We start from the raw sequence: 23,175 nt of genomic DNA on the forward strand, positions 1-23,175 counted from the left end.
TGAGTTGGAACAGCTGGGATGGTGATAATGTTGAGTTGGAACAGCTGGGATGGTGATAATGTTGGGTTGGAACAGCTGAGATGGTGATAATGTTGAGTTGGAACAACTGAGATGGTGATAATGTTGGGTTGGAACAACTGAGATGGTGATAATGTTGGGTTGGAACAACTGAGATGGTGATAATGTTAAGTTGGAACAACTGAGATGGTGATAATGTCAACTTGGAATAAGCTACGATGGTGATAATGTTGGGTTGGAACAGCTGCGATGGTGATCATTTTTAAAATTTTTATTTTACCTTTATTTAACTAGGCAAGTCAGTTAAGAACAAATTCTTAATTTCAATGACGGCCTAGGAATAGTGGGTTAACTGCCTTGTTCAGGGGCAGAACGACAGATTTACGTTGTCAGCTTGGTTACTTCTCCTACGCTCTAACCACTAGGCTACCCTGCCGCCCCAGGGTAGCCTAGTCATGTTGGAACAGCTGGGATGGTGATAATGTTGGGTTGGATGATGCCGTGGATGGTCTTGATGTTTGAAATGACCGAACAAGCTGCCTGTCTTCATAAACTACAGGCCAATAAATAAAGCAACAGCTAAAATCAAATGTGGTGTTCAACAGGGATCGAGTCTTGGACCTCTATTATTTCCAGTTTATACTAATGATCTGACAAATGCATCAAACTACAATTTAAAAATTGGATTAATAAATGTATCACTAGCCACTTTAAACAATGCCACTTTATATAATGTTTACATACCCTACATTACTCATCTCATATGTATATACTGTACTCTATACCATCTACTGCATCTTGCCTATGCCGCACGGCCATCGCTCATCCACATATTTATATATGCATATTCTTATATTCTTAACACTGTTTTATTATCTTTCACAGCTGATGGATAGTGATGGACAGTTGTATCAGTGTGTATATAAGCAGAGTTCGACAATCTTCCACAGCTGATGGGCAGGAAGTTTGGTATTTTCCATTTTATAAGGATCTTCATTAGCTGTTGAAAAAGCATCAGCTACTCTTCCTGGGATCCACACAGAACATGAAACATGACGTAATACAGAACATTAATAGACAAGAACAGATCAAGAACAACCTTTTTTAAAGATTCATGTAAAGTAAAGTTGATATTCATGTAAAGTATATAGTGTCTTAGGTGTGTCTACAGTGTTAGGATGAGCAGTGTTCTGTACATTTGTGCTTATGTGTTCTCTTCTGTTGTCTTCCACAGCTGATAGGTGGAGAGTTGAGGTTCATGTACCTCTGTGGCAACACGCTCCCCGGTTCCCTGCGTGTCCACACAGCCCCAGCGGTGTCAGACGGGCGGTGGCACCACGTCCTTCTGGAGGTCAACAGCACCGTCCTCAGACTCACCCTGGACCATGTTTACTCAGCCCAGGTTGTCCTCTCTGAACCCTGCCATCTGATGCAGCCCCATGGGACTCTGATCCTCGCTGGCGCCCCTGGTCCTGGTTCTTCTCCCACCACCACCACCTCTACAGAGACCCAGGCCAGGGCCCAGACACAGGCACATGGCTTGGTGGGCTGCCTGGAGGGTATGGAGCTGAATGGAGAGCCTATCAGGACAGAGGAGGATAAGGAGTGGAATGGGCCTGGGAGGAGGAGGGTGTTTGGGGTCTACCAGTGCTGTGTCAACCAGGTCAGGATGAACAGCTGTGACAGTAACCCCTGTCTGAATGGAGGAATCTGTGAGGAGGAATCAAATGGAGGTCAGTTTCTTAACCTTGGCATACTGTATCCCTCCCCAATAGTGTCAACCTCTACAAACAACACAAATAGCATACTGTACACCTCTACCCACAACATTCAAGGTATCAACAAAGCCTACAGGTTTAGAGAAAACATCCCTGTTGTTTATGGATATTAGTTCTGAGATGGAACTATACTTAAGGCATATTGTCTAGTATCCCTTCAACATCTGATTAGTCCATCTGTGAGGGTGGACATTCAATCACCACTATGAAAATAGATTGTTGAACAAACTAGTGTTTGAACAGATTGGAGGAGTCATCTAGTTTATAAAATAGTATCATAATTGTTCTACAAGGAAGTTGAAACCAGAGTAGTGAGGTGCAAACTGAATAACCAGACCTCACGACAACTGGATGGAACCAAACTGTCTACCCTGTATTCCACTTTTTGAAATAGTTTGTATCCTATCCTTCCTTAGAATCCCTCTGATGTTCCTGAGGGAGTAAGAGAACTGTCATGGTGTTCTAGAACTTTGGCCATATTCAGTAGGCTGATCTCTCTTCCTGTTTATATGTTGGTTTCCCCTCCAGGCTTCCACTGCAGCTGTCCAGAGTCCTTCCAAGGCCCTCGCTGTGAGCTGGACAGCAACCCCTGTGCCTCCCAGCCCTGTGCCCACGGTGGGGTGTGTGTGCCAAAGAGTCAAGGTTACATCTGCAACTGCCAACTCAATATGGCTGGAAACAGGTATATCTATCTCTCACATAGCTATCCCTCCCATCCCTACAGCCTTGGTATAAACACAATGTTAGTTTCCCTCCCCACACTTTGCTCCGATGATGACGTCAAGAAATCAACTTTATTTACAATGGAATTAGTGTTCACATGTCTAGGACAAAAAGGCCCATACACTATTATGCTTCTAATACCACATTTTATTAAATGACAAATATTGTTCACATTTCCTCTTTAAGACCTTTCTACCTACCAAGTAGTACAGTTGTTCTGATTCTTTTTGGTTAGTCATGGAAAATGTTACCCATGGTATGCTCCCCTAGTTTCATTGGCTCAGGGGATGATTAAGCCTAATTCTGTTGTTTGTCCTCTTTCCTTCCTTGGAAAAGGAACTAAAAGCAAAATGACTCATTTTTGTTCTCTGCAAGATAATGGACAATAAAGTATTCTTCTTCTTCTTTAGGTGTCAGAGCCTAATCGACAGATGCTCTCCCAACCCGTGTCAAGGAGGGTATGACTGTACCTTCTCTGGGGACTCCATCCACTGCAACGCCCTGCCCCAGGTATTGTACCACGCTAAACTACAGTACCCATAATGCTCTGTGTAACATATCTGATTTTAGTAGGTGAAGTAAGGTGGTCCAGCCCTGACTAAATCTAACCAAAAGGTGTCCCATCTTCTCATCAATACAGCTGTCTGCCGGGCTGGGCTACATCGAGATCGTAGAGATCTGTGCCAGCCTGACAGGGGTTTTCTTCCTGGTCGGTGTTTTTGTCTGTGTCCGTAAACGCTATGTCCAACAGAAGAAGAAGAAGCCTCTCTGTGTTCAGGACTCCAACGGTTACTTCCAACCCAGTCTGGCCAAATCCATGATGGCCGACACTCCAGAGGTCAGCCCAATAGAGATGAGAACGCTGATAGGTTCTGGTAACGACCTGGATAACAGTCCCTTCAGATCTCTGAAGCCTCGCAGCCAGATGGACCTGGGGCTGGGGTCCCAGGTAAGCCTAAGGACCGGGAAGCAGAAGCCACAGGGACCTGTGGTGTGTAGTGTGGCCCCCAACCTCCCTCCTACACCTTCATCCATCTCTGACAATGAGTCCATCAGGAAACACCACTGGGATCAGGACTATGAAGGTGAGTTCAATGAATAATTAGAGTAGATGATAGCTGTCTGAGTTGTTAATTTATTGATGACTGTGGTAGTAGCTCACTCAACCTGCCGGGCCGGTCTTCACTTTATCCAAATAAATAAGGGACAGCATTTCATTGACTTGACAGATGAGACACCCAAAAGGACAAGTGTCTGAAGGTGAATGATCTGGAGATGTGGACATAACAAAGCCTTATTCATGTTATACTCCTTCTCACTTTGTCCTTTAGATCAAAACAATGGAGGTTACTCATCCATACATGAATGTAATCCACTATCAGTTTTGATACATACAGAGCTTGTGGCTGTGAGCAATAGTCTGGTCAGGCAGGCATTTCCTGCAGAGGATAAGTTACTAAGGTGTTGAATTTACCTACTGTATAACGAGTTTAAGGACTTTTATAACAAAAAGGACACTTTTAACATTGGTGCAAAAATAATCTGAAAACAAAGGTGTTTTTACTGAAGGAGTATGAATGATAATGTACTATGCTCTTCTCCCTGCCGTTCAGTCTACCCTGCTGATCCTGACTACTACGGTCGACCCAACCCTGCGGTCCAAGAGTACCCCCAGGTCCAGGAGTTTCCCCAGTTCGACATTGTGGAGGACACCTACGGCTCTGTGACCGCATCAATAGACTCACGTAGAAACTCTCGCTACAGCGGATTCCCGTTTCCCCTGGAGCGCTCTGACCGCCGCGCTCCCTTACCCCCCTGTTATAGTAACCAGAACCTGGATGACTTCCTGGGGCCTGACGGTCTTCCCTTACCCAGCTCCCAGTGCCCCAACGAGTACACTGCCATCAGTTACTATCCGACGCAACATGCACAAAGCATGGACAATGTGTCGTCAGGCTACCGGCGCCTCAGCATGCGCCTCAGCGTTGCCATGCCGTCCTACGCGGAGTGTAACGCTCCTCCTCCTCCCCCTGCAACACAACAGGCTGGGCATGCAGGACGGAACTCTCGCTGCTACAACGGGTCTGACGTGGTGGGGAGCGACTACGGAAGCTGTGAGGAGGTCATGTTCTAGAATGTTTTAGAGCGTTCTAGTCTAGAACCCAGTGGAACTAAGTGAGAGTTGCAGACACAGTGCTCTCTAACAGAGGTCTCTTTAAGGGAGAAACTGCAACGTTCTATGAAAGATTTGAGTCTTGAACATTCTATGACGTGAATTAATTACATTCTCTCCAGTCAATTCTTAGAATGTCTCCATAGAATGTGATTCTAAGTGGGCTTGACATTCGGTAGAGTAAATGAAAGAGTCCCTCACATGTTCTTCCTCAGGGTTAAACAGTATTACGGGATGTTTATCTGAAACTATCACAAGGTCTCGCAAACAAAAGATGTGCTGTACTAAACGCTGCAGCAATATCAAACGCTCACTCATCTAGACCCCTCTCTGAGGGAGAGAGACTGGCTTTGTATAAAACCCAATTCCTATCAAGAATGAGTATGTCTATATGTCGTGCAGAAAATAGCTACATTTCGTACAATAATAACCATATAACCAAAAAGATGTTGCATACTGTAATATTTATGACCTCAGCATTCAGTACAGTATGTATGTAGTCATATGGATTGCATCTGAAATGGCACCCTGTTCCCTATAGGCCCCGGTCAAAAGGAGGACACTACATAGGGAATAGGGTACGATTTGAGACGTAGACACAAGTGACAAAATAATGAAGGGGACTGGATCCTAACAGTAAGAAGAAATCCATATTTAAATGAATAAATGGATCCTAAATATACATAAATATTACATGTGTTTGTCATAAAACAGATTGTCTATTCAATATAACTTTTATCACTGATATGTCCAGTTGTGTAAATAGTGCATAGTGTGGAAGTACCCCCCCCAAAAAATGTTTTTATCGGAGTTGTAAAGGTTGGTGGTATTCTTTTGTAATAAGTATTTTGATGCCCCCTCTATTCTTTTGTAATAAGTATTTTGATGCCCCCCTCTATTCTTTTGTAATACGTATTTTGATGCCCCCCCTCTATTCTTTTGTAATAAGTATTTTGATGCCCCCCTCTATTCTTTTGTAATAAGTATTTTGATGCCCCCCGTCTATTCTTTTGTAATAAGTATTTTGATGCCCCCCTCTATTCTTTTGTAATAAGTATTTTGATGCCCCCCTCTATTCTTTTGTAATAAGTATTTTGATGCCCCCCCTATTCTTTTGTAATAAGTATTTTGATGCCCCCCCCTATTCTTTTGTAATAAGTATTTTGATGCCCCCTCTATTCTTTTGTAATAAGTATTTTGATGCCCCCCTCTATTCTTTTGTAATAAGTATTTTGATGCCCCCCTCTATTCTTTTGTAATAAGTATTTTGATGCCCCCCCTCTATTCTTTTGTAATAAGTATTTTGATGCCCCCCTCTATTCTTTTGTAATAAGTATTTTGATGCCCCCCTCTATTCTTTTGTAATAAGTATTTTGATGCCCCCCCTATTCTTTTGTAATAAGTATTTTGATGCCCCCCTCTATTCTTTTGTAATAAGTATTTTGATGCCCCCCTATTCTTTTGTAATAAGTATTTTGAGTCCGAACCCGTCAATGCGGTATCTAATCTGGAAAACCAGGGAATTCTGGGAAAATTACTGAATTCAAAGTTATCGTGATGCCCCGATGTGTTTATACGTGCTGTGTATGTGTGTGCTAGTCCAATGAGTTCACATGAATGTGTTTTTGTGTGTATTATTTTTGTATCAATGTGAGGTGTATGAACCCCATGTTTTGAAGTTGTTTCTCTGTGAGAGATTTTAAGTCGTATTGCCAATTTGTTTTCAGCACTGGAAAGACGCCATGAATAAAATATGATCTTATACTATTAACAAAATATATGTTGTCAGTATTTATTGTAATACTTGTATGTGTAATGCACTGAGGCTGCTGGATTGACGTCTATAACATATACATGCAATACCAGCGGTGACCACAAGGAGACACAATTTGATCACATTAGAATTAAACTCCCTTGCCATTTACACATGTCTCATTTGATAAAACAATTCCCCTTTGTGAAGACCAGATACTTTTCCAACATTAAGCCTACTCAGAGTAACAGCTCCATGGTAATGTCACTCTCTAGGAAAATGCATGACATTGTTTAGATAGTTGACTGATAATTGAGATGTCTCCCATGTTCTGTACAAGGAGGGGGGGGGGGACTCATAAGGCTACTAAACTAATGGATGTACATCATGAGAAAAGGGTCAGAGAGAGAAAGATGAACAAAGATTATTAAGAGAGAGAGAGAGATGTGCACTACCCGGGGAGTGAATGAGTTGTGAGTCAGCTACAACTGAAGCAGTAGAAGATCCATCTCATCACCAGCCTTGTCAGTTGCACCAACCAGTCAGATGAATGCTCTTATGACATTCTGATGAGGAGTATTCATTTCCTATCTAAGGGCTGTAGGATTTCCTTAGTGAGCATGCATAGACAAGGGTGTCCCCATGATTAAGGCTAGGTCATTCAGAATCAAGACATCACTCCACTTCACCTTCTCTCTACTGCAGACTGAAACATTGAGGCTGCGTAGCCTGTGTTACAGATGGTATGTTCATTACGCATTGCAGAATCAAACAACGCATACCAGCCTGGTCTCAAGAACGAGACGTAACATAGTAAAGTAACAACCACATTAGTATGATATGTTACATTTGGTATGGTTACATTAAAACAGACAGTTACTTAAGGTATAAAATTAAAGTAGGGTGGTTGGAAAGGGGTGAGCGTATATAACGTAACATCAGGCAACCCAAAGGTTTCGTGTTTGAATCTGATCACGGACAACTTGAGCATGGTAGCTAATTATCCACTTTGCAACTAATTACTACTAAGCATGCTAGCTAACCATTCCCTTAACCCTTTAACCTAACTCCTAACCCTAACCCTTAGCCTAGCTAACGTTAGCCACCTAGCTAATGTTGGCTACAACAAATTGGAATTCATAACATATGTTAAGCAAATTCATAACATATCGTACAAATTGTAATTAGTAACATATCATACGAAATAGATGGGCATCCACAAAGGAATACATACCATATGAAACATAACATATCATACTAAATCAGGGCGGCAGGTAGCCCAGTGGTTAGAGAATTGGGCCAGTAACAGAAAGGTTGCTAGAGTGAATCCCTGAGCTAAAATGGTACAAATCTGTCGTTCTGCCCCTGAACAAGGCAGTTAATCCACTGTTCCGATGCCGTCATTGTAAATAAGAATTTGTTCTTCACTGACATGCCTGGTTTAAAGTGAGTGTCCAGGATTGACATTTACCATGTTACGTCTACCCGAGTCTAGGTTGCACATACAGAACTAAATAACCAACGGCCCTCTCTCATACACACGTGTGATTAATCCCATTTACTTACTGTCCAGTCTGTCCATAGTGATTACAGCGAGAGGTATCCCTACTGTCCAGTCTGTCCATAGTGATTACAGCGAGAGGTATCCCTACTGTCCAGTCTGTCCATAGTGATTACAGCGAGAGGTATCCCTACTGTCCAGTCTGTCCATAGTGATAACAGCGAGAGGTATCCCTACTGTCCAGCCTGTCCATAGTGATTACAGCGAGAGGCATCCCTACTGTCCAGTCTGTCCATAGTGATTACAGCGAGAGGTATCCCTACTGTCCAGCCTGTCCATAGTGATTACAGCGAGAGGTATCCCTACTGTCCAGTCTGTCCATAGTGATTACAGCGAGAGGTATCCCTACTGTCCAGCCTGTCCATAGTGATTACAGCGAGAGGTATCCCTACTGTCCAGTCTGTCCATAGTGATTACAGCGAGAGGCATCCCTACTGTCCAGTCTGTCCATAGTGATTACAGCGAGAGGTATCTCTACTGTCCAGTCTGTCCATAGTGATTACAGCGAGAGGTATCTCTACTGTCCAGTCTGTCCATAGTGATTACAGCGAGAGGCATCCCTACTGTCCAGTCTGTCCATAGTGATTACAGCGAGAGGTATCTCTACTGTCCAGTCTGTCCATAGTGATTACAGCGAGAGGTATCCCTACTGTCCAGTCTGTCCATAGTGATTACAGCGAGAGGTATCCCTACTGTCCAGTCTGTCCATAGTGATTACAGTGAGAGGTATCCCTACTGTCCAGCCTGTCCATAGTGATTACAGTGAGAGGTATCCCTACTGTCCAGTCTGTCCATAGTGATTACAGCGAGAGGTATCCCTACTGTCCAGTCTGTCCATAGTGATAACAGCGAGAGGCATCCCTACTGTCCAGTCTGTCCATAGTGATAACAGCGAGAGGTATCCCTACTGTCCAGTCTGTCCATAGTGATTACATCGAGAGGCATCCCTACTGTCCAGTCTGTCCATAGTGATTACAGCGAGAGGTATCTCTACTGTCCAGTCTGTCCATAGTGATTACAGCGAGAGGTATCCCTACTGTCCAGTCTGTCCATAGTGATTACAGCGAGAGGTATCTCTACTGTCCAGTCTGTCCATAGTGATTACAGCGAGAGGTATCCCTACTGTCCAGTCTGTCCATAGTGATTACAGCGAGAGGTATCCCTACTGTCCAGTCTGTCCATAGTGATTACAGCGAGAGGTATCCCTACTGTCCAGTCTGTCCATAGTGATTACAGCGAGAGGTATCCCTACTGTCCAGTCTGTCCATAGTGATTACAGCGAGAGGTATCTCTACTGTCCAGCCTGTCCATAGTGATAACATCGAGAGGCATCCCTACTGTCCAGTCTGTCCATAGTGATAACAGCGAGAGGTATCCCTACTGTCCAGTCTGTCCATAGTGATTACAGCGAGAGGTATCCCTACTGTCCAGTCTGTCCATAGTGATAACAGCGAGAGGTATCCCTACTGTCCAGTCTGTCCATAGTGATTACAGCGAGAGGTATCCCTACTGTCCAGTCTGTCCATAGTGATTACAGCGAGAGGTATCCCTACTGTCCAGTCTGTCCATAGTGATTACAGCGAGAGGTATCCCTACTGTCCAGTCTGTCCATAGTGATTACAGCGAGAGGTATCCCTACTGTCCAGTCTGTCCATAGTGATTACAGCGAGAGGTATCTCTACTGTCCAGCCTGTCCATAGTGATAACATCGAGAGGCATCCCTACTGTCCAGTCTGTCCATAGTGATAACAGCGAGAGGTATCCCTACTGTCCAGCCTGTCCATAGTGATTACAGCGAGAGGTATCTCTACTGTCCAGTCTGTCCATAGTGATTACAGCGAGAGGTATCCCTACTGTCCAGTCTGTCCATAGTGATTACAGCGAGAGGTATCCCTACTGTCCAGTCTGTCCATAGTGATTACAGCGAGAGGTAACTGTCCAGTCTGTCCATAGTGATTACAGCGAGAGGTATCCCTACTGTCCAGTCTGTCCATAGTGATTACAGCGAGAGGTATCTCTACTGTCCAGTCTGTCCATAGTGATTACAGCGAGAGGTATCTCTACTGTCCAGTCTGTCCATAGTGATTACAGCGAGAGGCATCCCTACTGTCCAGTCTGTCCATAGTGATTACAGCGAGAGGTATCTCTACTGTCCAGTTCTGTCCATAGTGATTACAGCGAGAGGTATCCCTACTGTCCAGTCTGTCCATAGTGATTACAGCGAGAGGTATCCCTACTGTCCAGTCTGTCCATAGTGATTACAGTGAAATCCCTACTGTCCAGTCTGTCCATAGTGATAAAGCGAGAGTATCCCTACTGTCCAGTCTGTCCATAGTGATTACAGCGAGAGGTATCCCTACTGTCCAGTCTGTCCATAGTGATTACAGCAGAGGTATCCCTACTGTCCAGTCTGTCCATAGTGATTACAGCGAGAGGTATCCCTACTGTCCAGTCTGTCCATAGTGATTACAGCGAGAGGTATCCCTACTGTCCAGTCTGTCCATAGTGATTACAGCGAGAGTATCCCTACTGTCCAGTCTGTCCATAGTGATTACAGCGAGAGGTATCTCTACTGTCCAGCCTGTCCATAGTGATAACATCGAGAGGCATCCCTACTGTCCAGTCTGTCCATAGTGATTACAGCGAGAGGTATCCCTACTGTCCAGTCTGTCCATAGTGATTACAGCGAGAGGTATCCCTACTGTCCAGTCTGTCCATAGTGATTACAGCGAGAGCATCTCTACTTCCAGTCTGTCCATAGTGATAACAGCGAGAGGTATCCCTACTTCCAGCCTGTCCATAGTGATTACAGCGAGAGGTATCTCTACTGTCCAGTCTGTCCATAGTGATTACAGCGAGAGGTATCTCTACTGTCCAGTCTGTCCATAGTGATTACAGCGAGAGGTATCCCTACTGTCCAGTCTGTCCATAGTGATTACAGCGAGAGGTATCTCTACTGTCCAGTCTGTCCATAGTGATTACAGCGAGAGGTATCCCTACTGTCCAGTCTGTCCATAGTGATACCTCTCGCTGTTATCTCTACTGTCCAAATAAAACCACCTGCGGGCCACAAGTTGGGGAACCCTGGTGGGAACCCTGGTGTAGCTCCTATAGAGAAGTTAAAGAAGACATCACCCCAAACCACTCTCTCCATGGCACTCAACAGCTCAGTAAAAACAGGACAATTAAACAGAAAGCATACAAGGAAGTCCAAACAACTTAAGCGGAGAGCATTTCAGATAGCGGAGAGCATTTCAGATAGCGGAGAGCATTTCAGATAGCGGAGAGCATTTCAGATAGCGGAGAGCATTTCAGATAGCGGAGAGCATTTCAGATAGTGAGGAAATATGCTCATCTTTTCTTATATACGCATTCGTTTTTATTTTTGCTGAAATTACAGTACATTGTGACTCAAAATGTACAATATTACTCTGGCTTAACATACATCTGTAAAAACCCCAAGACAAGCTGTGTTGATAGTTGAGGTATTCATGATATGCAAATATTTATTTCCATTAAAAGACATTAAAAAAAAAAGATAATAAACATGTACCTTTATTTAACTAGGCAAGTCAGTTAAGAACAAATTCTTATATACAATGACGGCCACCGGGGAACAGTTTGTTAACTGTGTTGTTCAGGGGCAGAATGACAGATTTTTACCTTGTCAGTTTGGGGATTCAATCCAGCAACCTTTCGGTTACTGGCCCAACGCTTTAACCACTAGGCTACCTGCCGCCTCAACTACTGACATGCTCCGGTACTTTGGCAAATAGTACTCTTTTTAAAAAAAAATTTTTACTCCCGCTTTGGGCTGGATGTGTCAATGTGTAGTTCATACATGCATCATCTATGAGCAGAGAGCAATGTGGTGGGACATACGCCGTACTATACCACTTTCAGGGGCCTAATTTTGTCCAGAACTACTGGCTAACAAGTACCGGAGAGGATCTTTCAGTTCTATGATGGGTAACCTCCAAGTAACATCCCCTTGTAGCTAATGTCCAGAGAGACAGACTAGTGAACGAGACTGCCTACATCCCAAATGCCACCCAATTCCCTATTATAGTGCAATACATTTGACAAGGGCCAATAGGACTCTGCTCAACAGTAGTGCACTACGAAGGGAATAGGCTGCAATTTGGGACGTAACCTATATGATGAGTACAATTTTTAAGGGGATGTAAACATCAGAATTCCCATCAACAACACAACAAGCAACAAAAATGCTTAAGTATAATTTCCAGAAGTGTGAACTTCTTTCATTTAGGTTGTAATGAAATAAAATAAAAAATGATTAAAAAATAAAAATGACATGTTCATGAATACTATATTTGATTTAAAATAAAGTGCAAACTCAATAGTTCAAACCTGCCATTATTCAAAGCTAGTATAATTTCCAGAATTGTGAACTTTTTCCCATTTAGACTGTAATGAAATAAAAACATATTTTCTTTTTACATGTTCAAGATCACGAAAAAAGACCCGTTATAAAATGTTCAGTAGTATTCTCTCACGGGAAATTCAGAATACTATATTTCAGCAACAATAAAGTGCAAACTCAACAATAGTTCAAACCTGCCATTATTCAAGACTAGTTGAAGAGACCAACTATCAGTTAAATTCTCCCAATGCCATGTGACATCACAATGTGACATCACCATGATATCCAACCCAGTCTAATCTGGGCCCACCTCAGTCCAACCCAGTCTAATCTGGGCCCACCTCAGTCCAACCCAGTCTAATCTGGGCCCACCTCAGTCCAACCCAGTCTAATCTGGGCCCACCTCAGTCCAACCCAGTCTAATCTGGGCCCACCTCAGTCCAACCCAGTCTAATCTGGGCCCACCTCAGTCCAACCCAGTCTAATCTGGGCCCACCTCAGTCCAACCCAGTCTAATCTGGGCCCACCTCAGTCCAACCCAGTCTAATCTGGGCCCACCTCAGTCCAACCCAGTCTAATCTGGGCCCACCTCAGTCCAACCCAGTCTAATCTGGGCCCACCTCAGTCTAAAAACTCAAACCGTTGGTACAAGCGAGACAAGTGATAAAACAAATGAAATAGCCGTTGTGATAACTGGAAGATTAGTAACATGAATAAATCCAGTGCCCAACCTGAGACAAATGTAAGAAATGAAAATGCCAACATAAATAACATCAACTGAGAAATAACAAAAATGGTATTAGCTCTACAATAACACACATTGTTATGTATTTTCTCTTTTACAGTCCCTCAAGTTCATCAGTATTACAGTAGGTGATCTAGTCAGCTTGCCTTAAAAATGTAAATGAAGCTTTACCTTTTAAAAACAACAAAAAAGTGAACTTTCAACTATTACATCTTGTCTCTAAAATATAGTCAATCAGTAAACGTTATTCAACGGTCATCGTCATAGCTACGATGTAATGACGACGGTGATCAACAGACTACAGGTTGTTGTGTTCTGATAGTCTTATTAAACACGGTCAGTCATTTACCATTTCTATTGGAAATAGTCTAGTCACGCTGTGGTTAAAAACATACATCTTCCTCTTTGTAAGGTCTGTAGAATGAAGATATCATTCAAAATGCCACTTAACTGTTATTTAAATGATATTATTAACTCGGGTGGTTCGAGCTCTGAATGCTGATTGGTTGAAAGCCGTGGTGTATCAGACCATATACCACGGGTATGACAAAACATGTATTTTTACTGCTCTAATTACATTAGTAACCAGTTTATAATAGCAATAAGGCACATAAGTACCTTATTGCCTTAATTTGATCACTTAAAACAACTTTAACCTTTAACATCCCAGGATGTTTTAACAAAATTCAATGATTTGGTTAAATGATTCAACATAAAATAATAAAACATGTAAGATAGAAGGTGCGCTTGCGGCATAGCAGAGTTTAAAATATAAAAAGTATGTAATAAAATTAAGTTAAAAACATCGAAGTTCATGAGGCACAGAGAGAATGACGCTCGTGTCAGAAGAACACGTTCTCTACTTGGCTATACAGCTACTGTAGAAAATAGTTGATTTAACACTTCTATTCCATTAAATAATTGTTCCACAGCGACCAATAACCACAACAGTAAGCAGACTCACAATATCAATAAATGTGTAATCAATGGACAATGGAGCAAGTGAGAAAAACAAAAACATGGCTGTAGCCAGGGTGAGGACTTCTGGGTTGGATTGTTTGACAGCAGTGGAGGCTGGTGTCACCTTAAATCGGAGGAAAGTAGCATCCATTCTAGAACGAACCTGTCCTCAGATTTCTCCACCCACCAGCCTCCACTGTTTGCCAGACCAACCACTGTCAAGATATCCTCCTCTTCCTCACTAAATCTCTCACTGGACCTGGAAGAAGGTCACATCCAGATTGTCATGTCTGCCGTTGCGTTTGATGATCTCTGTGATGGATATATAGGTGCCAGTGATGAAGCCGATGAAGCCGATGACAGAGATCAGGGTGTTCTTGACGATGACCCAGGGAGACAGACCTTCGTTGTGGTAGGTGAGGATCTGGAGGAGTGGAGGGAAGATGAGAGCCAGGAAACTGCTGCTGATGGACCCCACTAAAGAGATGACCAGGTCCAGCTGGGGGATCAATATGGCCAGGACACCTGGGGAGAGAGGTTGGAATAATAGTATGTGAAATTGTGAAAATGATAATATGCCCCTTTTAGTGTAAAAGCTGTTTGAAAAGACCACCTGGAATTTCAGTCCGTTTTGGTTGGATGGAGTTTTGGGCTTCCATGGTGACATCACCATTCAGTGAATTAGTTAGACTAATGAGAAAGAGTTCCAAATCTCTCTGCCAATAACAGCTCATTTTTAGTTTTCCCCTCCCTCTTTAAACTCCTCCCAGACAGTCCTAGCAAGATTCTTGCTTGAGAAATGGCTCTTTGCTAATAAGCTATTTTTGTTTATTTTCAACCATTTTAATTTAAACAAATCACAGTAAGGTACTTAATTATTACCCACAAATGATTTGATGTTAAGATAAAACTGCTGCATTGGACCTTTAAAGTCTGTTGTATAAGAAGGGACTTGAGGGCCTCCCGGGTGGCGCAGTGGCGCTGTACTGCAGCGCCAGCTGTGCCACCAGAGACTCTGGGTTCGCGCCCAGGCTCTGTCGTAACCGGCCGCGACCGGGAGGTCCGTGGGGCGACGCACAATTGGCCTAGCATCGTCCGGGTTAGGGAGGGTTTGGCCGGTAGGGATATCCTTGTCTCATCGCGCACCAGCGACTCCTGTGGCGGGCCGGGCGCAGTGCGCGCTAACAACCCCTTTCTGATTGTTTGGGGCATCCGGAAAAAAGCTTGTCCTGTGAAGACAAGGTGAGCGCTACCATCAGTCCTGTGTCATGCCAACAGTAAAGCATCCTGAGACCATTCATGTGTGGGGTTGCTTCTCAGCAAAGGGAGTGGGCTCACGCACAATTTTGCCTAAGAACACAGCCATGAATAAAGAATGGTACCAACACATCCTCTGAGAGCAACTTCTCCCATCCAGGAACAGTTTGGTGACGAACAATGGCTTTTCCAACATGATGGAGCACCTTGCCATAAGGCAAAAGTGATAACTAAGTGGCTCGGGGATCAAAACATCGGTATTTTGGGTCCATGGCCAGGAAACTCCCCAGACCTTAATCCTATTGGGGTTTTGTAGTCAATCCTCAAGAGGCGGGTAGACAAACAAAAACCCACAAATTCTGACAAACTCCAAGCATCGATTATGCAAGAATGGGCTGCCATCAGTCAGGATGTGGCCCAGAAGTTAATTGACATCATGCCAGCGTGGATTGCAGAGGTCTTGAAAAATAAGGGTCAACACTGCAAATATTGACTCTTTGCATCAACTTCATGTAATTGTCAATATAGGCCTTTGACACTTGTGAAATGCTTGTAATTATACTTCAGTATTCCATAGTAACATCTGACAAAAATATCTAAAGACACTGAAGCAGCAGACTTTGTGGAAATTAATATTTGTGTCATTCACAAAACTTTTGGCCACGACTGTACACACTGAGGTGTTGGAGATGGTAGACTGCCCTGGGGGCGTCAGACAGAAAGACAGACGTCATACTCACAGGTAAAAACGACAAGCGCAGCACGGATCAGAAGATCTACCGGCAGTTTCCATCTCTCGGAGACACGGGACACCACCGGAGGAATCAGGATCTCAGCTGGCACGTAGAACTGAAGGGCAAAGGTGATGTAGATACCGAAACAGTAGAGCAGCTTTACAATCTGATACATCCTAGATAGAGAGAAAGACATAGAGAGAGAGACACAGAGAGAGAGAGAGAAAGAGAAAGCAAGAGAAACAGAGAGAGCGACAGTGAGAGAGAGAGAAAGAAGAGAGAAAAAGAGAGAGACAGACAGAGGTTAATGTCAAAGGCAGACACAGCCACCATGGTTGTGAGCCATAATTTTCCCAATGTTTTTTTTTTTTTTTTTTTTTTTACAATACAAAACATACACATACAAATGACAACATCACACCTTCTCAGACCCACCTGCTTACACCTCCATCTCTCTCCGCCACATGGCCTCAAACTGCACCATTTTGTTTCTGTCAGTCACCCCACACACTTTCAACATTTACATAATAAAGCATTTGACCTTTCCATTGTGTTAAAGATGGAGAATTGGTTGATATCCAGTTCAAGAATAATGTTTTTCAAGATGACTGACAGGAATAGTATCATCCAATACATCGATTGCACCCTCATATGCCATGTCTTGAAATATGCAGACAGATAAAAATGACCTTTCCATTTTAATACTTCTGACAGCCAACTTCCTAACTCCGCCCATAAAATGTTGGACTTCATAACATTCCCAGAAGGCTATGGGTTATTACAAACAAATGAAAAAAATGGTAATTTAAATTTACTATGGGCCTAAGAAGAATGTTTTTATATTTCTATATGATCAACCCATAAATAACCTAGACCAACAGGATCTCATAAATCAGGGCTGCCCAACCCTCTTCCTGGAGATCTACCGTCCTGTAGGTTCTCAGCCCAACCCTCTTCCTGGAGATCTACCATCCTGTAGGTTCTCAGCCCAACCCTCTTCCTGGAGATCTACCATCCTGTAGGTTCTCAGCCCAACCCTCTTCCTGGAGATCAACCGTCCTGTAGGTTCTCAGCCCAACCCTCTTCCTGGAGATCTACCATCCTGTAGGTTCTCAGCCCATGTCTACCACATAATACTGTATGATTCAGTGTAATGTCTACCACATAATACTGTATGATTCAGTGTAATGTCTACCACATAATACTGTATGACCACATAATACTGTATGATTCAGTGCAATGTCTACCACATAATACTGTATAATTCAGTGCAATGTCTACCACATAACTGTATGACCACATAATACTGTAGGATTCAGTGTAATGGACCATATCACCTCCACCCTACCTGACACCCTAGACCCACTCCAATTTGCTTACCACCCAAATAGGTCCACAGACGATGCAATCTCAACCACACTGCACACTGCCCTAACCCATCTGGACAAGAGGAATACCTATGTGAGAATGCTGTTCATCGACTACAGCTCGGCATTCAACACCATAGTACCCTCCAAGCTACTGTATGATTCATCAAGCTCGAGACCCTGGGTCTCGACCCCGCCAGTGTAATGTCTACCTACTGTATGCAACTGACTGGGTACTGGACTTCCTGACGGGCCGATTCAGTGTAATGTCCCCCAGGTGGTGAGGGTAGGCAACAACATCTCCTACCCCCGCTGATCCTCAACACTGGGGCCCCACAAGGGTGTCTACCACATAATACTGTATGATTCTGAGCCCTCTCCTGTACTCCCTGTTCACCCACCCTAGACTGCGTAGGCCACGCACGCACACTCCAACTCAATCATCAAGTTTGCGGACGACACAACAGTGGTAGGCTTGATTACCAACAACGATCCTCAACACGAGACGGCCTCACAGGGAGGAGGTGAGGGCCCTCGGAGTGTGGTGTCAGGAAAACAACCTCACACTCAACGTCAACAAAACTAAGGAGATGATTGTGGACTTCAGGAAACAGCAGAGGGAACACCCCCTATCCACATCGATGGAACAGTAGTGGAGAGGGTAGCAAGTTTTAAGTTCCTCGGCATACACATCACAGACAAACTGAATTGGTCCACTCACACAGACAGCATCGTGAAGAAGGCGCAGCAGCGCCTCTTCAACCTCAGGAGGCTGAAGAAATTGGCTTGTCACCAAAAGCACTCCCAAACTTCTACAGATGCACAATCGAGAGCATCCTGGCGGGCTGTATCACCGCCTGGTACAGCAACTGCTCCGCCCTCAACTGTAAGGCTCTCCAGAGGGTAGTGAGGTCTGCACAACGCATCACCGGGGGCAAACTACCTGCCCTCCAGGACACCTACACCACCCGATGTTACAGGAAGGCCATAAAGATCATCAAGGACATCAACCACCCGAGCCACTGCCTGTTCACCCCGCTATCATCCAGAAGGCGAGGTCAGTACAGGTGCATCAAAGCTGGGACCGAGAGACTGAAAAACAGCTTCTATCTCAAGGCCATCAGACTGTTAAACAGCCACCACTAACATTGAGTTGCTGCTTCCAACACACTGACACTGACTCAACTCCAGCCACTTTAATAATGGGAATTGCTGGGAAATGATGTAAATATATCACTAGCCACTTTAAACAATGCTACCTTATATAATGTTTACATACCCTACATTATTCATCTCATATGCATACGTTGATACTGTACTCTATATCATCGACTGCATCCTTATGTAATACATGTATCACTAGCCACTTTAACTATGCCACTTTGTTTACATACTCATCTCATATGTATATACTGTACTCGATATCAGCTACTGTATCTTGCCTATGCTGCTCTGTACCATCACTCATTCATATATCCTTATGTACATATTCTTTATCCCCTTACACTGTGTATAAGACAGTAGTTTTGGAATTGTTAGTTAGATTACTTGTTGGTTATTACTGCATTGTCGGAACTAGAAGCACAAGCATTTCGCTACACTCGCATTAACATCTGCTAACCATGTGTATGTGACAAATAAAATTTGATTTGATTTGATTTAATGTCTACCACATAATACTGTATGATTCAGTGTAATGTCTACCACATAATACTGTATGATTCAGTGTAATGTCTACCACATAATACTGTATGATTCAGTGCAATGTCTACCACATAATACTGTATGATTCAGTGTAATGTCTACCACATAATACTGTATGATTCAGTGTAATGTCTACCACATAATACTGTATGATTCAGTGTAATGTCTACCACATAATACTGTATGATTCAGTGTAATGTCTACCACATAATACTGTATGATTCAGTGCAATGTCTACCACATAATACTGTATGATTCAGTGCAATGTCTACCACATAATACTGTATGATTCAGTGCAATGTCTACCACATAATACTGTATGATTCAGTGCAATGTCTACCACATAATACTGTATGATTCAGTGCAATGTCTACCACATAATACTGTATGATTCAGTGTAATGTCTACCACATAATACTGTATGATTCAGTGTAATGTCTACCACATAATACTGTATGACCACATAATACTGTATGATTCAGTGTAATGTCTACCACACCATTCAAAAACCCAGTACGTGTTAAATAAAGGCTATGCATGCCAACATATAACGCAAGTATTAAATAGTAGACTGAAGTTATCGTGTCAGGTGAAAATTATAGCTATCAAAATGTTTTACCGTAGCAACATTTGATGTACAGTCACATTCAAACTTTAATGACACTTACGTACGCGCACACACAACACCTATGAGACTACATTATATTTGACAAATATAATGTAGGATTATTTATTAATATCTAAAAAGGCTCGATTCTGTTGACATACTTGAGTCACTGTTCGTTCCCATATCAACAACCCATATCAACAACCCATATCAACAACCCATATTAACAACCCATATTAACACATGATCGTTGTGGCATCTTTAGATCTTCCCTCCTACATGTCTGAATGATATGTTCATCTCTGTCATATGTAAGGGCTCTCATTTGCAGTGCACTTTAGCGAATGGTGTTTTCCCCCTCTAATTGCATTTAGAACCATTTGTGCTTAAAGCCTACTGCAGTGTGTGTATTGCTGCGCTTATAATGTGAAGAAATAGCCTCATGGTTTATTAACATTTTAAGCTAAACGTTGTGATCTGTTGCATCAGCCTGATTGCTTTCAAAACATTTTTTTTTTATATGTACAGTTGTATTAATTTGGGATCTATCGCCTCCCACAACTGTCCCAGAGTATGTTTGGGATATTTATTTCTCGCACAGAAGAACAAGTTGACCAATAGAATAGGTCAACTGTTGTACTATGCAGGGATAGTAGATTGACATTCGTAGGCTAGTGCTTTTGCTGTTCATTAGGCCCCTACTCATCTTGTTGGCAGACTAAAAGTAAAACGTGGACATTTCTTCCAACATCTTCAATTATGCGCCTTGGAATAGGAACGTGCACCATTCCGTCCGTCTGTCTGTCTTCACGTCTAGTTCGGAGCTGCGATGCCTGAGAGAAGGACCCGATCACGTGACAGGCATTGGCGAATAAGAATGGTAAAAAAACAAGATTAAAAAAAAAACGTCCGCATGCATTTGTGATTGCAAGTGCTTTAGCCAACATGGTGCAGTTCATTTACTGTTTAAATTATTCAAGGATCCCGTAGTTACTTATTTTTATATAACTAAAATGCTTGAACTAAATTAAAAATCAGACCACCAGATGACAACAGTTCACCAGACAAGAATAAAGTTAGACATTTATTAACAACCCTGACGAAAATGCATCAACCCTTAACAAAGTTAATTTATTATAATCCGCAAAATAATCAAAAACAACCTGCCGATAGGTCATGATATATATACTATACGTCCAATAGAAAGAACCACACAGTACTTGTTCAACATCTTTGTGTTTTCCTTAATAAAAGAATGATCACAAAGACGAGACAGCGTAGATGTGCTCAAAGACGCCCTCTAGTGTTTCAAAGGAGCATTAAAAACAGCAAGCTCTGTAAGCTCTCAGCAAGTAAGACTGGGCTTTAAAATGAGGAACCACCTTTAGTAATAGTTAAACACTATAGCATTTTGTCAATGATACATCACGCAGACCGACACACAGACGGTGGTTACAACTCATTTCTGACCGCTGCAACTCAAGTTGGGAGTGAACCCGATTAACACTGATGTAGTCTGATATGAATGAACCCCCGATTAACACTGATGTAGTCTGATATGAATGAACCCCCGATTAACACTGATGTAGTCTGATATGAATGAACCCCCGATTAACACTGATGTAGTCTGATATGAGTGAACCCCTGATTAACACTGATGTAGTCTGATATGAATGAACCCCCGATTAACACTGATGTAGTCTGATATGAATGAACCCCCGATTAACACTGATGTAGTCTGATATGAATGAACCCCCGATTAACACTGATGTAGTCTGATATGAATGAACCCCCGATTAACACTGATGTAGTCTGATATGAGTGAACCCCTGATTAACACTGATGTAGTCTGATATGAATGGCCACAAGTCAGTGATTGAGGAAACTAATGCTGCAGCTATTTTCCTATCAAGTGTGGTTTGCATGAGGCTAAACAAACGGCTTATCATTGTCTGCCACTTTCCTACAGGCTCATAACCTGCTGACCTGGCTAGATCTATTTAACATCCAATCAATTCCACTGATCAGTCAGCTCACTGAAAAACAGGGGTCAGAAAAAACCCGATCTCAACACTGATTGTTTTCCCAGAACATTGAGTCTTGCTTTACATCATGAAGGTGAAGTCTCCTATCAGATTCACACTGAAGGTGTAGTCTATAGATGAATCAGAACAGAAGGTGTCCAGGTGTATATTAACACTGATGGTGTCAGGTGTATGAATCAGAACAACAAGGTGTCCAGGTGTATAGACGGTCAGAACAGAAGGTGTCCAGGTGTATAGAACGATTCAGAACAGAAGGTGTCCAGGTCTATAGACGGTCAGTAAAGAACCCAGGTCTATAGACGGTCAGAACAGAAGGTGTCCAAGTCTATAGATGGTCAGAACAGAAGGTGTCCAGGTGTATAGATGGTCAGAACAGAAGGTGTCCAGGTGTATAGATGGTCAGAACAGAAGGTGTCCAGGTGTATAGATGGTCAGAACAGAAGGTGTCCAGGTGTATAGATGGTCAGAACAGAAGGTGTCCAGGTGTATAGATGGTCAGAACAGAAGGTGTCCAGGTGTATAGATGGTCAGAACAGAAGGTGTCCAGGTGTATAGATGGTCAGAACAGAACAGGTGTATAGATGGTCAGAACAGAAGGTGTCCAGGTGTATAGATGGTCAGAACAGAAGGTGTCAGGTGTACAGATGGTCAGAACAGAAGGTGTCCAGGTGTACAGATGGTCAGAACAGAAGGTGTCCAGGTGTATAGATGGTCAGAACAGAAGGTGTCCAGGTGTATAGATGGTCAGAACAGAAGGTGTCCAGGTGTATAGATGGTCAGAACAGAAGGTGTCCAGGTGTATAGATGGTCAGAACAGAAGGTGTACAGGTGTATAGATGGTCAGAACAGAAGGTGTCCAGGTGTATAGATGGTCAGAACAGAAGGTGTCCAGGTGTATAGATGGTCAGAACAGAAGGTGTCAGGTGTACAGATGGTCAGAACAGAAGGTGTCCAGGTGTACAGATGGTCAGAACAGAAGGTGTCAGGTGTATAGATGGTCAGAACAGAAGGTGTCCAGGTGTATAGATGGTCAGAACAGAAGGTGTCCTGTATAGATGGTCAGAACAGAAGGTGTCAGGTGTATAGATGGTCAGAACAGAAGGTGTCCAGGTCGATAGATGGTCAGAACAGAAGGTGTCCATCGATAGATGGTCAGAACAGAAGGTGTCCAGGTCGATAGATGGTCAGAACAGAAGGTGTCCAGGTCTATAGATGGTCAGAACAGAAGGTGTCCAGGTCGATAGATGGTCAGAACAGAAGGTGTCCAGGTCGATAGATGGTCAGAACAGAAGGTGTCCAGGTCTATAGATGGTCAGAACAGAAGGTGTCCAGGTCGATAGATGGTCAGAACAGAAGGTGTCCAGGT

At 43.1% G+C, this 23,175-nt stretch overlaps 2 protein-coding genes across 3 annotated transcripts in view; one reads left to right on the top strand and one right to left on the bottom strand.

Moving 5' to 3' along the window:
• Nucleotides 1-5,738, top strand: part of LOC112220588 (protocadherin Fat 2) — an 86,832-nt gene extending 81,094 nt beyond the window's left edge. Inside the window, exons 24-28 of the mRNA XM_042303432.1 lie at nt 1,253-1,751; nt 2,325-2,478; nt 2,930-3,029; nt 3,160-3,604; nt 4,133-5,738. Of these exons, the coding sequence (XP_042159366.1) occupies nt 1,253-1,751; nt 2,325-2,478; nt 2,930-3,029; nt 3,160-3,604; nt 4,133-4,653 (1,719 nt within the window). The 3' untranslated portion in view covers nt 4,654-5,738. The remainder of the gene's footprint in view (nt 1-1,252; nt 1,752-2,324; nt 2,479-2,929; nt 3,030-3,159; nt 3,605-4,132) is intronic.
• Nucleotides 5,739-11,360: 5,622 nt separating this feature from the next.
• The window catches only part of LOC112221268 (proton-coupled amino acid transporter 1), a 34,941-nt gene continuing 23,126 nt past the window's right edge, over nt 11,361-23,175 (bottom strand). For both annotated transcript variants that reach the window (XM_042303434.1, XM_042303433.1), the window contains 2 exons: nt 16,093-16,262; nt 11,361-14,620 (listed from right to left, as the gene is read on the bottom strand). In XM_042303434.1, coding sequence (XP_042159368.1) covers nt 14,346-14,620; nt 16,093-16,262 — 445 coding nt within the window. In that variant the 3' untranslated portion in view covers nt 11,361-14,345. The remainder of the gene's footprint in view (nt 14,621-16,092; nt 16,263-23,175) is intronic.

Source organism: Oncorhynchus tshawytscha, linkage group LG21 (genome assembly GCF_018296145.1).
Source record: "Oncorhynchus tshawytscha isolate Ot180627B linkage group LG21, Otsh_v2.0, whole genome shotgun sequence".
In the NCBI taxonomy this organism is placed as follows: Eukaryota; Metazoa; Chordata; class Actinopteri; order Salmoniformes; family Salmonidae; genus Oncorhynchus; species Oncorhynchus tshawytscha.